The sequence below is a fragment of the Nycticebus coucang genome, chromosome 2 (assembly GCF_027406575.1).
Source record: "Nycticebus coucang isolate mNycCou1 chromosome 2, mNycCou1.pri, whole genome shotgun sequence".
NCBI lineage: Eukaryota > Metazoa > Chordata > Mammalia > Primates > Lorisidae > Nycticebus > Nycticebus coucang.
In genome coordinates this window covers 80,449,688-80,469,451 of record NC_069781.1, presented here as the reverse complement: position 1 = coordinate 80,469,451, position 19,764 = coordinate 80,449,688, and the positions used below count along the sequence as shown (strand labels likewise).

The following is a 19,764-nucleotide window of genomic DNA, read 5'->3' as shown; positions in this document are numbered from 1 at the left end:
AATGAAATTTGGTAAAAATGACAAGACACAGTGGTTAGGGCCGACCCTGTGAGGGGTCTACCTTGGACACTTCTCCATCCTCTGGTAGGTGCTCAGGACTCCTGGGCAATTCTTAAATTGCCCCAGGCTCCCAGGGGCCTGCTTCTCACACAGCAAACATATTACTACATATCCCTTTCAAAATCAGACATACATGATGTAATTTTTGTAATTGTTTGCTGTTTTTTGGGGGGAGGGGTTCTGATGTTTATTTAATGGTTGCAGGTGCAGTGCACACATTTTTACATGGAAAACCTCCTCAGAATAAATTTTTTGCAGCTGATTCCACAAATCATAAAGTGATTTTGTATTAGATAATTGGATACTGTATACAGAGGCCTTCTGATAATCAGTGAATTAGTTTTTCGGGCCTCATAAAGAGTATCTCCAAATTAAGTGGAAGTTACTTGAGGATGCTTGAGAATCCGGTGGAAAGACAAAGACTCTTAAGTTGACTTACTAACCATAGTCAGTTCCCATTCACTTTTCCTGTGTGCCTCTCATTACCTTTCTAGATCTGTAATTGTCTCTACCTATATAATAAAAGCAACAGACCCTCCGTATGCACCTGTATCCACTGAAGACTAAACGAGATATCTGGGAAGTCTTTGAGCCTCCCAGACTCTCTCCACTGCCATCACTGGCAATGTTGATTTCTTGGAAACTCACTTGGGGGAATAAGACCAAATATCAAGCGAAAATAGTTTTCAGAGCCAGGCATTGTGCTTCATGCCAGTATTCCCAGCATGCTAGGAGGCTGAGGTGGGTAAATTGCCTGAGTTCATGAGTTCAAGACCAGCCTGAGCAAGAGCTGAGACCCCCATCTCTACAAATAGTCTGGCCATTGTGACGGGCACCTGTAGGCTCAGCTACTTGGGAGGCTGAGGCAAGAGGATCAGCTGAGCCCAATAGTTTGAGGTTGCTGTGAACTATAACACCAAGGCACTCTACCAAGAGCAAAAGAGTGAGGCTTTGTCTAAAAAAAAGAAAAGAAAAGAAAAGAAATTAGTTTCATTCTAGACAAGCCCAATCTAGCCTCAAAGCCCGTAAGTCTCATTTTTAAGGCTTAAGTTTCTGATATCAATTCTAGTATCTAGGTTGTAACTGCTCCCTGTATTATAATATTTTTCATCTACATCAATCTGTGACATATGTGGAAGGAATTATTCATAGAGCCCTTTAGTTAAGCTCAGGGGTGACAAGTCCCACTTGACTTACCAAACATTCTATTTATTCTGATTTTCAATATGTTTTATTGAGATATTTTTTACCAATTTATGGAGGAGATATTGTGTCTTCTTTACGTTAATCCAAAATAAAGTAGGTGGGGCATAGGCTGAGTTATGAGAAAAAGGAGCAAAAGATCAAATGCCATTGCAGCACAATAGTCAATATCTAAGAATTAAGACTAACATCTCCTTTATACAAAAGCTATACTTTTATTATTCTGGGTTATTTTCTTTAAGAAATAACCTGAAGCTTAAATTTACATTATGATTACAGCTTTTCTTTTATAAATTGAAGCACATTATTTTGGTCCATTGAACAAACTCATTCTTATTCATTGCCTTTTAAAGTTGACATTTAACTTTCACAGCTGTAGAGTTGGCAAGAAGCAAAAGAATATTTAATATTAAAGAGAGCAGATTTTAAAACACCATAGCCTTCTATTGTATGGAACATCCTATAATTAGTGTATATTAACTGAAAGAAAGAATTACATATGGAATTAGTGGAGGACGGCTGAAGGTGTTCATGTATTTATTCCCTTGCTAATAGTCATGAGTCAAATAAAACAAATGAGTAATTCTAGCAATTCAAACTAATAAAGGCTGATTTTTTAAAAGAGCATGTCTTTGAATGCATTTGCCAAAATAGAACTGAGAATAACTTTTGGTTCTAAAGACCTCAAACCTCAAAATCCAGTAAGATAGGAAATGGCTATACCCTCTTGTATTATAATTTGCTATTCAACATCAGAAATGATTAATCCATTCATTCCAGGTATATTTATCATGCATCTGCTGTAGGTCAGGCTCTCTGTTAAGCACTGGGGACAGAGCTGGGACCCTCTTGCCCTACAAAGCATTGAATTTAGCAAGAAATACAGGAATTGCAACAAAGATGAATAGCATTAGGATAAAGGAAGGACACGGTGCCATGGACACCCTCCAGGGACCTAACCAAGGCACAGGAAGGGCGATGGCAGCAGGCCTGGAAAGGTCCTCTGGAGGAAGCGGCGAATCAGATGAGCCCAGATGATGTCAGAGTTAAAACTGAACATACACATCAAACCTTGCTTCCTCAGAGAAAGCTCCACTAAAACCACATTAAAGAGACCTTTTAAAACTCACAATGACAGGGAAAGTGGGAGAAAAGACAAGAGAAACAAATCTTGGAAGCTCAAGATAAGAAGGACAAGGGTCTCCGACTTAACAGAAAGCTGAATCCTAAATTACCAAAGGCCTGGAGGAAGAGCTACCTGAAAAGCAGTTGAACTCCAGAGCTACTCCCCTCGTCCCCACTGCAGAGTTCCTGTCCCTCCCTTAGCCAGCAGGAAGCTAGAAATTTGTTCACCAGAAAAAGCAAAAGAGAAAAATCGTTGATCAACACAATTCAGTGACCATACACAATGAAGGATTAGTAGTGACACCCCAGCCCAAATGCCTTGCTCACTCTAAGACTACAGGCACCAGCCCTTCACCCTTCAGATGGGAGACTTGGGAGTCTCCTCTGGGATTAAAGACTAAAACACACTCATGTCGTATAATAACATTTCAGCCAACAACAGATTGGACTGTATGTACTATGGATGTCCCATAAGATAATCATAGAGGCTGCGTGCAGTGGCTCATGCCTATAATCCTAGCACTTTGGGAGGCTGAGGCACAAGGAATCACTTAAGGCCAGGAGTGTGAGGTTGCAGTGAAGTATGATCATGCAACTTCCCTAAAGCCCAGGCAACAAAACAAGATCCTATCTCAAAAAAATTCTAATAGAGCTGACATATTCCTAGTGTCTAGTGATGTTGTGGTTGTTGTCACATCATAGCACAATGCATTAGTCACCGGTTTGTGGTGATGTTGGTATAAATAAACCTACTGTGCTTTCACTGTGTAAAAGTAGAGAGCATCTATGATTATGTATAGTACATGATACTAGAAAATGATAATAAATGACTGTGATAATGGTTTATGTATTTTCTAACCTATATTTTTATTGTTATTTTGGGTATATTCCTTCTACTTATAAAATAGTTAACTGTAAAACAACCTCAGGCAGGTCTTTCAGGAGATATTCTAGAAGGTGACATTGTCACCATGGGGAGATGACAGCTCCTTGTACGTGACTGTCACTGAAGACCTTCCAGTGAGATAAGAGATGGAGGTGGAAGACAGTGATATTGATGATCCTGTCCTAGGCCTTGTGTAGGCCTAGGCTTATGTGTGTATTTGTGTCTTAGATTTTAACAAAAAATGTTTTAAAAAGTAAAAAAAAAATTTTTTTTAACAGATAAAAGCTTATAGAATAATGATATAAGGCTCAGTGCCTGTAACTCAGCAGCTAGGGTGCCAGCACATATACCTGGGCTGGCGGGTTCAAACCCAGCCTGAGCCTGCCAAAACAACGACAACTACAACCAAAAAAATAGCTGGGCATTGTGGCGGGCGCCTATAGTCCCAACTACTTGGGAGGCTGAGGCAAGAGACTTGCTTAAGCCCAAGAGTTAAAGGTTGCTGTGAGCTGTGATGCCACAGCACTCTACCAAGGGCAACATAGTGAGACTCTGTCTCAAAATATTAATAATAATAATGATGATGATGTAAAATATTTTTGTACAGCTGTACCATGTGTTTCTGTTATAAGCAGTGTTATTACAAAAAAGTCAAAAAGCTTTTTAAAAATTTAAAAGTTTATAAAGTGAAAATGTTATAATAAGCTAAGGCTAATTTATTATTGAAGAAGGAAAAATTATAAGTATAATATACCCTAAGTGCTCAGTGCTTATAAAGTTTTCACTAGGATACAGTAATGTCCCAGGCCTTCCCATTCCCTCACTTCTTACTCACTGACACGCGCAGAGCAACCTCCAGTCCTGAAAGCTTCATTCCCGGTGCATGCCCTATGCAGGGATATCATTTTTTATCTTTTATACTGTATTTGTATTATACCTTCTCTATTTTTAGGTATATTTAGATATACAAATACTGCCATTACGGTACAATTGCCTACAGTATTCAGTATAATAACATGCTGTACAAGTTTTGTAGCCTAAGAGCATAGGAGTAAAATAAATCAAGAAAATTCCCCTAAATATGAATTTGTAAACTCAAAGGTTTCACCAAAAGTGTCCAGCAGAGCACTTATTACATATGAGGCTAGACAGTTAAGTTCATGAACTCATCCTAGAAAAAGTGCTACATACCTCATCCTGAATATCACTGTAATCACCTTCAAAGTGCTCCCCTGGGGAAGCTGTGCGCCTACGCCAGTGCCTAGTTCACCCTTCACAGCAATTTTGAAACTCTTATTCTGGAATGTCCATTAGAGCTGTCATTATACCAGGTCCGACAAGTTTGAGAACTCGTCCTAGACAAAGTGCTACATACCTCATTGCTGAGTATCACTATAGTCACCAGATGGCCAAGGGGAGTACTTTGAAGGTGACTGTAGTGATATTCAGCAATGAGGTATGTAGCATTTTTTCTAGGACCACTTTGCATACTTAATTGTCCAACCTCAGATGAATCAGTTACTGCTCTAGTTGTTTTACATACATTTTCACAACAACCTCATAACACACAATCCAATACTTAGAATTTGGTCAGGCTTATATATTTGCACATCACCTATCTATGCATTATGAAAGTTTGTCTTCTTTAGAAAAATGAGTGGATAAAAAATGTTTTTCCCTTTGTAGCAAGAATTCGTGCTGCCCCCAAATAAATGTATTTCTTTTATTAGTAAAGACAGTGGTCTCTTCCTGTACAGTCAATTCTCACTGCTCACAATAATGCTTTATGAGCACCAAATTAGCCAATATTGAACTGTTGCTTTAAGGGAAATATAGAGTTAGGTTCCTGAAAGCTTCTGGTCACAGCATTTCACCAGTTCATCAATATATAACCTTATTTTATATGTATTTCTCTTTAAAGATGCCCTATTTAATATATATTTTTTATTCATTAATCTTGAATTTGCTACCAACAACACTACTACTCATGCTTGAATAAAGCTTATCTAACACATGTGTTTTCTCTGAAAGGCACATCACAGCCTTTGCTCTTAGGAACACAACAGCACTTCAGAAGATGCTTTGGGGGTGTTTTAAACAATAAAATCACCAACAAAAGACATAAAAGTTGGAAAAACATGGCACTTCATGAATGACCACCACACAACCATGAGTACTGATTTATAGGGTATAAATACATAAATTTTGGCAAGTAGAAAAATTAGCAATTACAGAATCTGCAGTAATGAGAATCAACATTATTACTATTATAAATGCTATGCATATTAATGAAAAAATATTATGTTAAAGAAAAGTTGCATAAAGCCTTATAAAGGGCATTTTGTTGACCTTGATATAATCCTCATATCTTCACCACTATAGAAAAACATTTTGAATCAAGAAACATTTTGTACAATCTGCAGCAGTTTGGGGACTACTAACATTTTGTTCCGATCCGGTGGATGTCTAGTAAAGACAGCTCCAAAGCCTGTGGCAGGTGATCCGACGTCCCTGGAACGAGATAACAACTTTTAGAAAACATGTTAGGCTGCCACACAAAATACTTTCAAAGCCACGCAAAAAAATATTGGGGGCTGAATTTTTATGATTATTATTTTTAAAAGTTTTTCATGTATGCAACTTTTAAGCACTTCGAAAAATAAAATGTCCCAACAAGTAAATGGAAATTCAAGCATTTTTGTTATTACATTGACTACATTTTTTAAATAATTACAGTATAAACAAGACAAAGACTATGTCATACACTTCCATAGAGAGGCATTGTGCCAGGTTGCAGAACTATAGAAACAACTCCTGTCAGCTGTGGTGGCTCGCACCTGTAATCTTTGCTCTCTGAAGGCTGAATTGAGGGGATCATCTCTTGAGAGCAAGAATTTGAGATGAGCCTGGGAAACAGAGAGATCTCATGATCGCAACTCTACAAAAAACAACAACAAACAAGAACTGGGCATGGTGGTGTGTGCCCATAAGCACAGTTACTTGGGAAGCTGAGGAAGGAAGATCATTTGAGCCCAGGACTTTGAAGCTACAGTGATCTATAATCATGACACTGCACTCTGCACTGCAAAAGAAGAAGCAGCAGCAATTCCTAACCTCAAAGAACACTGTATCTCACTAAACACATACATATAAATAACTAGAACGCAAGTCCAAATGTTATACCGTTATTCAGGACATAAAATACTCAGAGGGCAAAGATGCAAGAGCAGTTAATTCTGCCTAATGAAAGTTTACTGAATGTCAGGCAATATTTCTATGTACATTTCATACTTTATTTCATCTAAATTTCATCTACACTATGAAGTAGATACGTTTATAATTCCCACTTTACAGGTGAACAAACTGGACTGTGAATACCAGATAACTTTCATAAGTAAATTATGGAGCTGGGGTCTAAACCTAGGTAGTCAGAACCCTGGCCCAGAAAAAAAGGTCTAAAGAGGAAATGACATTTAACCTGGACCCAGAATAAGTATAGTGTTGATTGGTAAATGACTGAAGTAAAGACAATTCCAAACAAAAGGAATAGCATGAGCAGAAAGCAAGGATGTTTGAGATAAGAGTGCTTGATTTGTTCCTGTAATGTGTAGCTACAGCCACTATACCTCTTTGCTACTTGTACTAATCTTTTCCTGCCTTTGCATGTTCTGTAAGCAAAAGAAAGTATGAAGAATACCTTTCAATAATCCCAGAGCTCATTGTTTCCTCATTTAATAAGGCTTTTTTCTTTATTGTTGCCAATTCTTTGTTTACGTGAACTTGTGACATCTGTTCATGTGCTTCTGATATCCAAATCTGGAAAGATAGAAGCCACATATAAGAAAAATGACTTAATCACCAGAAATGGACAGGTACATTTCTGAGACTTTACCTAACAAACATAAACAAATCTAATCACTTGTAACCTCCTATTAATCTGAAATTTAAAAATAAATAAATAAAAACGTATTTTGATTGAAGTACATTGTGATTTTAATTGTAGACTCCAGTTGACATTAAAAATAAATAATATCTCACAGCTATCAAATATTTCATCATAAAATATAAAAATGTCAATTACTTGTATTGTTGGAAAATAAATTTTTAAATGAAATATAAAGTATTGCATTCAATTAAATACTAATTCTACCTACTATATATTTTCTTATGTATTCTTTTCAGGTTGGTATAATTTAAATTCTCTAAGAAAATATTTGTAACAATCACTTTGCAGATCACAAAGACTTCAGATATTGTCATCATCATCATTATTATTATTGTCCACTATCAGAGTATAATTTGCTGAATTATCAAGAAATTATTACTATTTGGGGGGAGAAATCAGAAAATTATAACATATAGTCAAACCAATAGCAGAAGCATCTTGGGTAGCACCTAGAACATCTTGGGAACAAAAATAGATATAAAGGATTCAATATTTTCTCCATACAAAACTCTAGAGGATAAAGAATATGAAAGCTGAAGAACAATGTAATCCTAAACCTGGCAGAAGAAAAGAAATAACCAAAATTAAATCAGAGATTAGTGAAATTGAAAACAAAAGAATCATTCAGAAAATTAACAAAATGAAAAGTCAGTTTTTTGAAAAAATAAATAAAATCGATTGACTAGAATAAGAAAAGTAAAATCTCTAATCACCTGAATCAGAAATGATAAAGAGGAAATAACAACACATGCCACAGAGATACAAGAGATCATCCCTGAGTACTACAAGAAACTCTGTGCCCAGAAATTTGACAATGCAGAGGAAATGTATCAATACCTGGAATCTCTCTAGACTTAACCAAAAAGAAATAGATCTCTTGAACAGACCAATTTCAAGAACTGAGATTGAAGAAACAATAAAAAAAAAAACTCCTAACCAAAAAATGCCCTGGTCCAGATGGCTTCACACCAGAATTCTATCAAAACTTCAGAGAAGAGCTTATACCCATATTGCAGAAATTATCCCCCAAAAATGAGAGAGAAGGAATCTTTCCCAACATGTTCCATGAAGCAAACATCACCTTGATACCAAAGCCAGGAAAAGACCCAACTAAAAAGGAGAACTTCAGACCAATTTCACTAATGAATGTAGAAGCAACAATTCTCAATAAAATCTGCCAATGGATTACAGCTACGCACTAAAAAAAAAAAAAAACATTCATCACAATCAGGTAGGTTTCATCCCAGGGATGCAAGGCTGGTTTAACATATGCAAGCATAAACATAGTTCACTATATCAACAGAATCAAAAACAAAAACCATATGATCCTCTCAATAGATGCAGAAAAAGCATTCAATAAAATTCAGCATCCTTTTCTAATTAGAAGACTTAAGAATCTAGGCATAAGTGGTACACTTACCAATCTGATTGAAGCCATCTACAACAAACCCACAGCTAATATTATACTGAATGGAGTAAAACTGAAAGCTTTTCCACTTAGAACTGAAACCAGACAAGGTTGTCCTCTATCGCTGCTACTATTCAACATAGTGCTGGAAATTCTAGCTAATACAATCAGGCAAGAGAAGGAAATAAAGCGCATCCAAATCGGGGCAGAAGAGGTCAAACTCTCATTCTTTGCTTGCCGGTTATACTTATATGATGTTATACTTAGAGAACCTCAAAGACTCAACTAGGAGACTCCTGGAAGTGATCAAAAACTACAGCAATGTCTCAGGATATGAAATTAATGTCCACACATCAGTAGCCTTTGTATACACCAATAACAAGCCAAGATGAGAAGCTAATCAACGACACAATTACCTTCACAGTAGCTTCAAAAGAAATGAAATACCTAGGAATATACATAACAAAAGAGGTGAAGGACTTCTACAAAGAAAATTACAAAACCCTAAGAAAAGAAGTAGCAGAAAATATTAGCAAATGGAAGACCATACCATGCTCATGGCTGGGAAGAATCAACATTGTCAAAATGTCTATACTTCCCAAAGCAATCTACAAATTCAATGCAATCCCCATTAAAATACCATTGCCATACTTTCAAGATTTGGAAAAAATAATTCTTCATTTTGTATGGAACCAGAAAAAAACCCATATAGCCAAGGCAATTCTTAGTTACAAAAACAAAGTCGGGGGTATCACTCTATCAAACTTTTGGCTATACTGCAAGGCCTTATGATTCAAACAGCATGGTGTTGGCACAACAATAGAGACATTGACATTTGGAACCAAATAGAAAACAAGGAGATGAAACTAACATCTTACAGTCACCTGATATTTGATAATCCAATCAAGAGCATACACAGGGGATAAGAATCCCTATTTAATAAATGGTGTTGGGAAAACTGGTTAACCACATGTAAAATACTGAAACTATACCCACACCTTTCATCACTTACAAAAATTGGTTCAAGATGGATAAAAGATTTAAATCTAAGGCATGAAACAATAAAAATCCTCAAAGAAAGTGTGGGGAAAACACTTGAAGATATTAGCCCGGGGAAAGATTTTATGAAGAAGACTTCTGTGGCAATTGCAACAACAACAACAAAAATAAACAAATGGGACTTAATAAAACTGAAAAGCTTCTGTACCACTAAGGAAACAACAACCAAGGCAAATAAACAACCTACACATTGGGAAAGGATATTTGCATATTTTGATTCAGACAAAAGCTTGATAACTAGGATCTACAGAGAACTCAAATTAATCAACAAAAAATGAGCAATCCCATATATCACTGGGCAATAGAATCTTCTCTAACAAAAACAGATAAATGGTTGACATATGAAAAAATGCTCATTGTCCCTAATCATCAGAGAAATGCAAATCAAAACTACTCTGAGATATCACCTAACCCCAGAGAGAATGGCCCATATCACAAAGTCTCAAAATTGCAGATGCTGGCGTGGATGTGGAGAGAAGGGAACACTTTTACACTCCTGGTGGGACTGCAAACTAATGCAACCTTTTTGGAAGGAAGTATGGAGAACCCTCAAAGAACTCAAATTAGACCTCCCACTTAATCCTACAATCCCATTACTAGGCATCTACCCAGGAGGAAAAAAAAAAATCCTTTTATCATAAGGACATTTGCACTAGACTGTTTATCACAGCTCAATTTGCAATTGCCAAAACGTGGAAACAACCTAAATGCCCACCAACCCAGGAATGGATTAACAAGCTCTGGTGTAGGTATACCATGGACTATATTCAGCCATTTAAAAAAGATAGAGACTTTACATCTTTTGTATTAAACTGGATGGAAGTGGAACACATTATTCTTAGTAAAGCATCACAAGAATGGAGAAGCAAGAATTCAATGTACTCTATTCTAATATGAAGGCAGAAGATAAGCTAATACAAGGTGGAGAGGGGAGGAGGGAAGGAGATGGGGGGGTCATGGTGTAGGCACACCTCTTGTGGGCAGGACACAATTATAAGAAAGACTTTAACAAATGCAATCAGTGTAACCTAATTCTTTGTATCCTCAATTAATCCCCAAAACAAAAAAAGAATATGGAGGTTAAGAGCAGAGAACCAGAACTCATTACCAAGGAAAACTGTTACTTTCCCTAAACCTGAAAAATAGGTTCTCCAAAACATCCAATGAAGCCTACTAGATTCCCTATTTTTTAAAAAAGAGAGACCAGTCTTTAGAAACTTGGAGGCTTCAACTGCAAGGGTATCATAGCTGTGGTCAAACACCTTTGGTTCAAACTGGATTCATAATAAGGCTCTGCTACAATCAGGAATCTAGTAATACTGCTAAGTATTAGCAGCTAAAACTTGGGAGTTCTATACTGCTAAGTCCTTAAGCCCCGTTACTAGCTTCCCGCCCACTTTCCCAGATCTCACCCACATACCCTTAGCTCAAGGATTCTTCCTGTTAGATTTCCAGGTTCACAAGTCAATTGCCAGGAACACTGTATTGGGTCTCATGTATTTTAACAAGAAAAGAAAAATACATCTTTTGGGAAAAAATTAATAGCCTCTATTTTGTTTAAAAGTTTATGAGAATGACTAGAAAATTAAGCTTAGGTATGCTCTGATAATTTTCAGCCATATAATAGTTCAACAAATCAACCAGCCCTTTGAAAATTATACAAAACAAAGATATTAACAAACATGAAATACAGAATTAAAGGAAACAGGTAATAATGACATTCATGGAATTTACATTTATTGAGTGCTTAGTCTGTGCCGGACAATATATTAAGCAGTTTATATCTACAAGTTCTGACAGTTAAGTTCATGAACTCATCCTGGGTAAAGTGCTACATATCTTATTGCTGAAGATCACTATGGTCATTCCCCTGGGCCTTCTGATGACAGTAGTTATATTCAGCAATGAGGCATGGAGCCTTTTTTTTACGATGAGTTTGTGAACTTAATTGTCCAACCTCATACTATTTCATTAAGTACCCAAAGCAATCTCATTAATTCTGAGTGTCAATCATGGTCTCAGAAGGAAAAGAAGAATCAAATGGTAACTGAGGAGAATTTAATGAAAGATCAATTTATATATGTGTGGCAAGCATTAAGAAAACCAAAACCAAATAATGTTGAAGCTCCCTGGGGATAGCAATAGTGAAGGGCCATGGGGTAGGGCACAAACGGGGACCCAGAGAAAAGTATTGCTATAAAGAGAAGGCCATCTAATAGTTGTGGTTTTCAGAAGAGACACACAGCTACTACTGCCAAACCATGGCCCTGCAGGGAAAAAACTATAGGAATAAATGCCAAGTTCACTCTTCTGCTACTTGTGATCATTTGTGAGTGCTTCCCCTGGGTCCATCCCCATGGGAAACCAGAGGGCAAGGAAACTCATTGAGGCAATCCATAAAGGCTCAGCCTCCTTGGCACAAAGCAGGTGGAGAAAAGTGAAGAGTGGATCTGGAGGGAAAAATGAACACTTGGCATAATTTATTTCCATTTTGAGGAAGGGAAAAACTGAGGTTAGACAGGATTAAATAACAGGTAAATCAGCTAGGCAGAAGAACCCCCATTGTTCAAAACTCAAGCAGACTGACTTGCTCATTCATTCATCCATCAATCCATATCTGTGAAGTACCAGGCATCTTACTACGTTCTAGGGTTAGAGTAGTATGCAACCTCTAGAGGCTAAACTGGCTATAGCTCAGTGAGTTCTGGTAGATTATAGGGCTAAAGGTGATACCAATAGCACCTGGCCTGACATGTCTTCACATTAAATGCTCATGACAACTCTTCTAGTCTCACTTTACACATGAGGAAATAAAGACGTTGAAAGTTTTAGACTCTTGACCAAAATTACAAACAGATTGATTCTTGGTAGAGCCAAGAATCAAAGAGAAGCTGTCTGATTCCACAGCCCACTCTAAACCTCAGTGTTTCCTCCTATGTTAGAGAGAAATGTTATCCTCCAATATTATACCTTTCTTTTTCATCAGTAATAAAATTCCCAAGTTTCAGCAGGGTACATGGTGTTACAAAACACATTTACCAGATGCTCTTATACTTAGATATGACCAGTGACTAGTCCTGAACCAACGGAAGCATAAGTGGAAGTAATATACAACCTCCAGGAAAAATCTTGCTTTTCTCCTTCTCTCCTTTGCTCACCATGCAAAGATGGTGAACGTAATGAGTTTTTTCCAGAAGCCATCTTGGGTCCCACCCAAGGGATGGAAGAGCAGAAAGCTGGAACAAATTGGTCTCTAACAATGTATGGACCTTTCTATCAATGCTAGTCTGCTATCTTCCAAACTTTTTCACATAAAAGAATAAAACCTATGTGAACAGCCTTTGTTGATTTATGGTTTCTGTTACATGTAGGCAAACCTAATCCTATAGCATCTTAATGTGAAAAATCATTTTGGTGGAGAAATGTTCATAACCTGACATAAGGATGTGTAATTCATAAAAGCACTTCCATATGTTTAAAAGTCTTTCAGGCTTTATATATGTGTATATCACAAACTGGAGATTGGCAATTTGGTATGTGAGATAGCTAAATTAACACAGTACAAACTCACAGGATAATCACTAACATTTCCATTTAATTTACATAATAAAATCTAGCTTGAGTCAAATGATAATATAAAAAATATCTAATGTAGACAGGAAGCTCATCTCCTAATATCATTCTCTTCCCCTATCTTCCTGAGTGTCAATGTTTTTTAAGTCTTAATTTCTAATCTTCCAGAATGAACTCTTCTCATATGCGCTGCATTTCAGAAAACTCAGTAGACAAAGCACCTGAGTATTTGGTGCAGGGAATGAGGAGGTCACTTCCAACTTCCTCTCAAGTTACATATCCTCTTTGTGCTGAGGATGACTTGCAAATCTCTTGGCGAGATTCATTTCAGATGATCTCCAGTTGACAATTCCTTCTTGAGGTCCTCACAGGACCACAGAAAACACGCTCCTCTGGTCCATGGTGAGAGAAATGCAGTACGTCCCACGTCGAATTTTCCTCTGATGCCACAGACTGCTTCTGAAACCCTCCAGCTGATTGCCTTTTGTCAAGCATGAGTGTAACCCCAATCCATCAAGTTGAGGGACTTGTCCAAGACTTCTTTATTTTAGAGACAGGAAAACAACTATCCTGTAAAATCTTGCTTGAACAGGGTGGAGGAAAACAATGAAATTACTTTCCTGGTTTCACCCTATGAGTCCCCGTTGTTCCCCAACTTCCAAGGAACTCTTATCAAGTTCCCTGGGTGGTATCATTGAGGCCCCAGTGTCAGGTTCGAAGTGAAGAGGACACAATTTTTTACATCTATACTTTGAAGGCCAGAGGGGTGGGTTTCACAGCTGATTCTAAATACTTTGGGCAAAACCTCTTCCATTTTGACCCTCTTTGTTTGATTGTTTTTAAATGCTCAAGATAAACGAGAGACCAAGAAACTCAAAACCAGTTGCTGCCCCAATGATTCACACATCTTACCCATCCTACACAAGTGGTTTGGCATCTCACTTTGGAATTAAGGATGAGTTGGCATCTATTATCTTAGATCTTCAGTCATAACTACGGAAGAATCTTATTTTAGCCTGTTAAACATTACTCCCCCTACCAGTGTTGCTTTTTTTGCTCCATTGCTGAAAAAAATACCAAGACTTTGTTAGACATCTTTAACTTTAAAAATCATCAAAAAAGGCCATTTTTATTTCTCAGCAGTTTTGCCCTTGGAAATCCTGGCTCTGTTTTCATATCTAGGCAAACTCAACAGAGCCATATACCAATTCCAAAGGATCCCAAGGGGGTCCCCACAATTGCAACCACCATTATTTTGAACAACTGGACTCATGGGGTGCAATCAGAAAAATAATTTCATTGTTGTTCTCCCAACTGTTCCAGCAAGCTTTTATAGGATGGTTCTTTTCCTGTCCCTAGAAAAAAATAAACCTTAGACAAGTCTCATTCTTTTTTCCTGATCACTCTCAGACAATAAAACCATTTCTTGTCACAAAATAGTCTCTATTAAATAACCAATATTACTAAAATAACCACGCAAAGTTGTCATTCTAGTTGGCCAGTTGCCTGAGGGAAGGTAAGAGCCAAGCAAGTAGAAAAATAGAAAATCAACCAAATCAGCCCCATCCCTCACCCACCCCCGCACCCTCACTTCTTTCTGCAGACTTCCTCAGCCTAGAGAAGGTGAGAACAAAGCTTTCACCTTTAATGAAACTCATCATTTTGATGAGATATTCTAATTATTGAAATGTGATTGATAGACTTTTTGTCATATGAGAGTGACTATGGAAGCTAAGTGATTATGGAAGCTACACAAGATTTTATCCAAGCATGAAGTAAGAACTCCACAAACAGTGTGAGTAAGCAGTGGAGGCAAAGAATATAGGTGTGTGTGTGCACATGTGTGTGCATGCGTGCGCATCATGGCACCATTTAAGTCCCATGTATTCAACGTAACAGTTACGTCTGCTTAACCAAACTAATATAAAGAATTAAAATCTAGTTTCGCTAAGCATTAAATTAAGACATGATTATTAATTCACCAAAAGAGCATCAAAGGAGAGTGTTTGGATCAACATGGTAGGTAGCCTGCTTTTGTTCCCATCCCAAATCCCTAAAAATGACAGAGAAGATATTTGTGGGAATAAACAACCTCACAGATGCAGCAGAAAACAGGGAAGTAAACTCATTAGGCCAAAATTTATGCAGAACTCCTGAAACAGGAAAGGCAGATGTAATTGTGTGATGTCCGTAAGGCCAGGCCAATGCAGGTCTAGCTGCTAAACGAGCGGCATCAATCCCAGACTCAGAGCAAGGAAGCAAGAGGGAACCCTGGCTCAGCAGCCCCCATCCTCAAATACCTTCCTCTCTCTACGTTTCAGTGGTTCTCCTCTGATAGCATTTATATTATTCTATTTATAAGAATTTGATTCAGATGCTCTTTTCAGGTGCTTAGATACGAAGCGTCTGTAAGATTTACTGCTCAAAACCACTATTCTACTATGTCAGTTAAAGAAAAGAATAACCTGAACCAAGTAAGTAAATGATAACTGGATTTCTCAGATCTGATGTAATTATATCTTGTATGTCCTTTTAGAGTCATTAATTTTTGAATGTCATATTTTTATCCACCAAAACAGCTCTTATTTTGGCCTACTTAGCTATTTTTAATCTATTCATGATATAAAAGCAAGCACGCTTTTGTACTAGTCATTTATTTGCCACTTGAAAAATCTCAAATGACTGTGATGCTGTTAATATTAGCCTAATTTGCTCATCAGTGTTGTCCTGTTGGTTCCAAAAATGCCTTGGCATTGATCCATTAACTACATAAGAAGAAATCTGTTTAACAAAACTGCTCATGTTTTTCTTTGCTCCTTTATGTCTGACAAGTTCATTCCTTCTATGACACGGCATCATACATGCTCTGCACTTAATCCTTCTATGTTTCCACAATACAACCTGCACCCCTACTCAAAAGTAGTCTTACTTTGGCCTCTCTGTGGCTCTCACTTTTACATCAGCCTAACACACTAGGAGGTAACACAGTGATTGTGGCAGGGCCTTCAGTAGTGCTGGGCAGGTCCTTGGGTAAAGGGCTTCACGAATTGAAGAAACAATGATAAATATCCCCCTGGTAATTTCAGTTTGTGTGGAATTCACCCTGGTATAGTTATGTAGCCCCTGAATAATGTCAAATTATTATTATTAACATATTATTTTTTGACATTATCAAAAAAACAAAATACCATAGTTTAAAATGCCATTGCCCATCATTACTTAGAATAAGACAATCAGAGCAAACCCAGTGGCCTGAATTTCTGCCCCCCTGTGAATCTAGATCCCCCATGCCCTCATGTGGCCTCCTGAAAACTGAGGAACCACCAAAATAGAAAATCAATTGCCCCAACATTGAAATCTGAGCAATATGTTTCCATACTCCACTGAGAGGTGAGTTAAGATTCCATTCAGGAGCCTCAAGGAAGCCATCCTTGAACCTCCCCCAACCATTTCCGTTTAGCTGCATCCCACGGAATCCTCATATTCCTACCATAACATCCCTCGTACCCTTTGCCACTGTGTTACACATCCTGATTTCCCCTAAGAACCCATAAATTCCTTATGTGCAAGGACCTCATTTTGAATTAAGTTTTTTACCCTAGCACTTAGCATAATATCTGGCAAAATAATAGAGTCTGAAAAAAATCTTTGTTGAATGTTGTCCTTCTTCCTTCTTTTTTCCTTTTATCAACCCTCCCTCCATTGCTTCCTTTTTCTCTCCCTCCTTCTCTTCCTTCTTTCTTTCCTCCCTCCCCTCCTTTCCTTCCTTCCACAGATATTTACTGTGTACCCACCATGTGCCAGTCACTGTTCAGGAACTGAGGGCACAACAGGGAACAAGGCAGACCCAATTCCCCATTTTCATGGAGCTTGTATTCTAGTAGGAGGCAGACAGACAATTAGTAACTAAATAAGTCTAAAATATGTTCAGTGATTCAAGTGTCATGAAGAAAACTAAAGAAAAGGGAAGAGCACAAAAGAATGGGCTGCTTTTTGACATACAAATGAGCACCAGTCTCAATGAACACTTGGCACATATAAGTAGGTACAAACCGGAAAACAAACCCGTTCTTCCTCCATCACCATCCAGCCACAGTCATCTGAAGGGGCTAGTCCTTTCTCATGTTCTTGGATGAAATATAAGACAGGCCCCAGGACTTCTGTGGCTACTCTCAAATAATAGAAAAATTCTCTGGCTACTTTTGTCTCAAGAAGAGCCTTATTTGAGTTAAGTAAAATGCCAGTTCCATAGAGTAGTCAACAATTCAAGTTTCATTTAAAAATCAAAGATTCTCATTCCTCCCTCCTGGGCCTGCTGTCCTGGCTACTGTGGTGGGAACAGGGGCATAGGGGGCTTCTTCTCAATCATCCCATGAGGTCTTCTTCCCCATCCCCACCACCCGCAGCTTCCTTGGGGATTGATGACAAGAGTGTGACGGTATAAGGAAGAGAGAAAGGTAGGTGTAGGAATGGCAGAATGTAATCTCGTTTTGGTTTTCTCTAGACATGTCTACCTTAGCCCCTCTCTAGCACTGGTGAATGTTCAAAGCTGAACTTTCTGGGGATGTTCTGGTAGACTTTGAGATCCCCTCTGGGAAGATTCAGGGGCATGTACCATGATACAGGATGCCTCCATCCTCAACCCATGGAAACTCAGCCAGTCTCTCTCCCATCCCTGCATGAGGCGCTCTTGGATAGGCACTCACATGTAGGGACATGTAGCTGGCTTCCTGTTCATGTTCTACAGGTCACCAGAGCCTCATGTCTGCAACCTCGCCATGCGCTCTGCAGATGACACTTACAGCACACCATTGCCATTTCCAAAACCTCTCTCTACTGTCAAACTCCTTTTTTGGTTTTTGCATTTCAAACCCCTTCTACCTCATGTGAGTGGGAGACTAATAGCGCCATCATCTTTGAGGCTTTCCCATAAGTGGCCTCATTCTTCACTTTGACACATGAGGCTGTTACTTCCTTCTTTGACTTCTGAAACCTTAGCCAAAATGCAGATAAAAAGAAGCCCATTTCAGATCCTGTTACAAATAAACCATGCTCACATTAGTCGCAGCAGCAGCATTTAAGGGCAAGGGGATCTTCAATCAGCTAAATGAAAATGTGAGTGGATGTAAGAAGCAACCACCCAGCGACAATCTTGCAAAAAAACAAAATGCTAAGAAGGCAGTCAAGAGGAAAAACAGATGGGCTAGCCAGGGTGTGTGTGGACATGATTCAGGAAACAGGACAGAAGTTACAGCTCAGATGTAAGAAATCAAAGCCTCAACACATACGCAGTGAGATGTATACAATACTCAAGCCAGAGCAAAAAATACTCAGGTTTATTTTCTGCAAGGAGGATGCAGTTTTAAGGAGGTACAGGGGCCATTGAATAAGAAGTGCCTCAGTCTGGACACCAACAGTTAGTTTGGAAAAGTTCATAAGATCTTAGACTGTAGGCTTGGTGCCCGTAGCTCAATGGTCAGGGTGCCAGCCACATACACTGAGGCTAGAGGGTTTGAACCTGGCCCGGGCCTGCTAAACAACAATGACAACTGCAACAAAAAAATAGCTGGGTGTTGTGGTGGGCACCTATAGTCCCAGCTACTTGGGAGGCTGAGGCAAGAAAAATCGCTTAAGGCCAATAGTTGGAGGCTGCTGTGAGGTGTGACGCCATGGCACTCTTCTGAGAGCGACACAGTGAGACTCTGTCTCAAAAAAAAAAAAAATCTTAGACTTTAGAGCCAGAAGAGTAGGATAGATTATAATTTTTCTTTTTTGAGACAGAGCCTCACTCTGTTGCCCAAAGCTAGAGTGCTGTAGTATCATACATAGCTCATAGCAACCTCAAAGTCTTGGGCTCAAGTGATCCTCTTGCCTCACCCTCCCAAGTAGCTGAGACTACAGGAGTCTTCCACAACACCTGGCTAATTTTCCCATTTTTAATAGAGACAGGGTCTCACTCTTGCTCAAGCTGGTCTCTAATTCCTGAACTCAGGCAATCCACCTGCCTTGGCCTCCCAGAGTGCTAGGATTACAGGAGTGAGCCACTGCACCCAGGCTGGGTTTTAATTTTTAATGCATTTTCTAGCTGTTTGACTGTGCCAAACAGCTAGAAAGCCTCACTTGGCCTCAGTTTCCTCATCTAGATGCTGTGGGTCATTTATGACATCTGCCTGAAGAATTGTGCAGAGGATGAAATGAAGCAGCTTTACAGTAACTGTCTCAGTGACACGATCCGAGTGCATCAGGAGGATGAAATTGTGGAGCAGTCTACTCAAACCGTCCCTTCCCTCCCACACAGATAGTTCTCTCCTTCTGTTAGGTGAAAATCTTAGGAAAGTCTCATAGCTTCTCTGGACTCCTCAAATCTCAAGAAGGATCTCCTTTTAGTTATGAAATTTCCAGTTCAGCAGAATAACCAAAACTTGTAACTGTATCAGATGTGAGCTTCTTGCCTATGTTGGGCCTGGAGCCTCTGCGTGTGGAGACTTGCTGAACTGCCACCCT

General features: G+C 38.6%; 1 protein-coding gene across 2 annotated transcripts in view; it reads right to left on the bottom strand.

Annotated features, from left to right (window-relative positions):
- CFAP95 (cilia and flagella associated protein 95) overlaps positions 1-19,764 on the bottom strand; it is a 90,746-nt gene that overhangs the window by 32,866 nt on the left and 38,116 nt on the right. For both annotated transcript variants that reach the window (XM_053565198.1, XM_053565208.1), the window contains exons 3-4: positions 6,972-7,090; positions 5,717-5,785 (exon numbers count right to left, since the gene is read on the bottom strand). In XM_053565198.1, the coding sequence (XP_053421173.1) occupies positions 5,717-5,785; positions 6,972-7,090 (188 nt within the window). The remainder of the gene's footprint in view (positions 1-5,716; positions 5,786-6,971; positions 7,091-19,764) is intronic.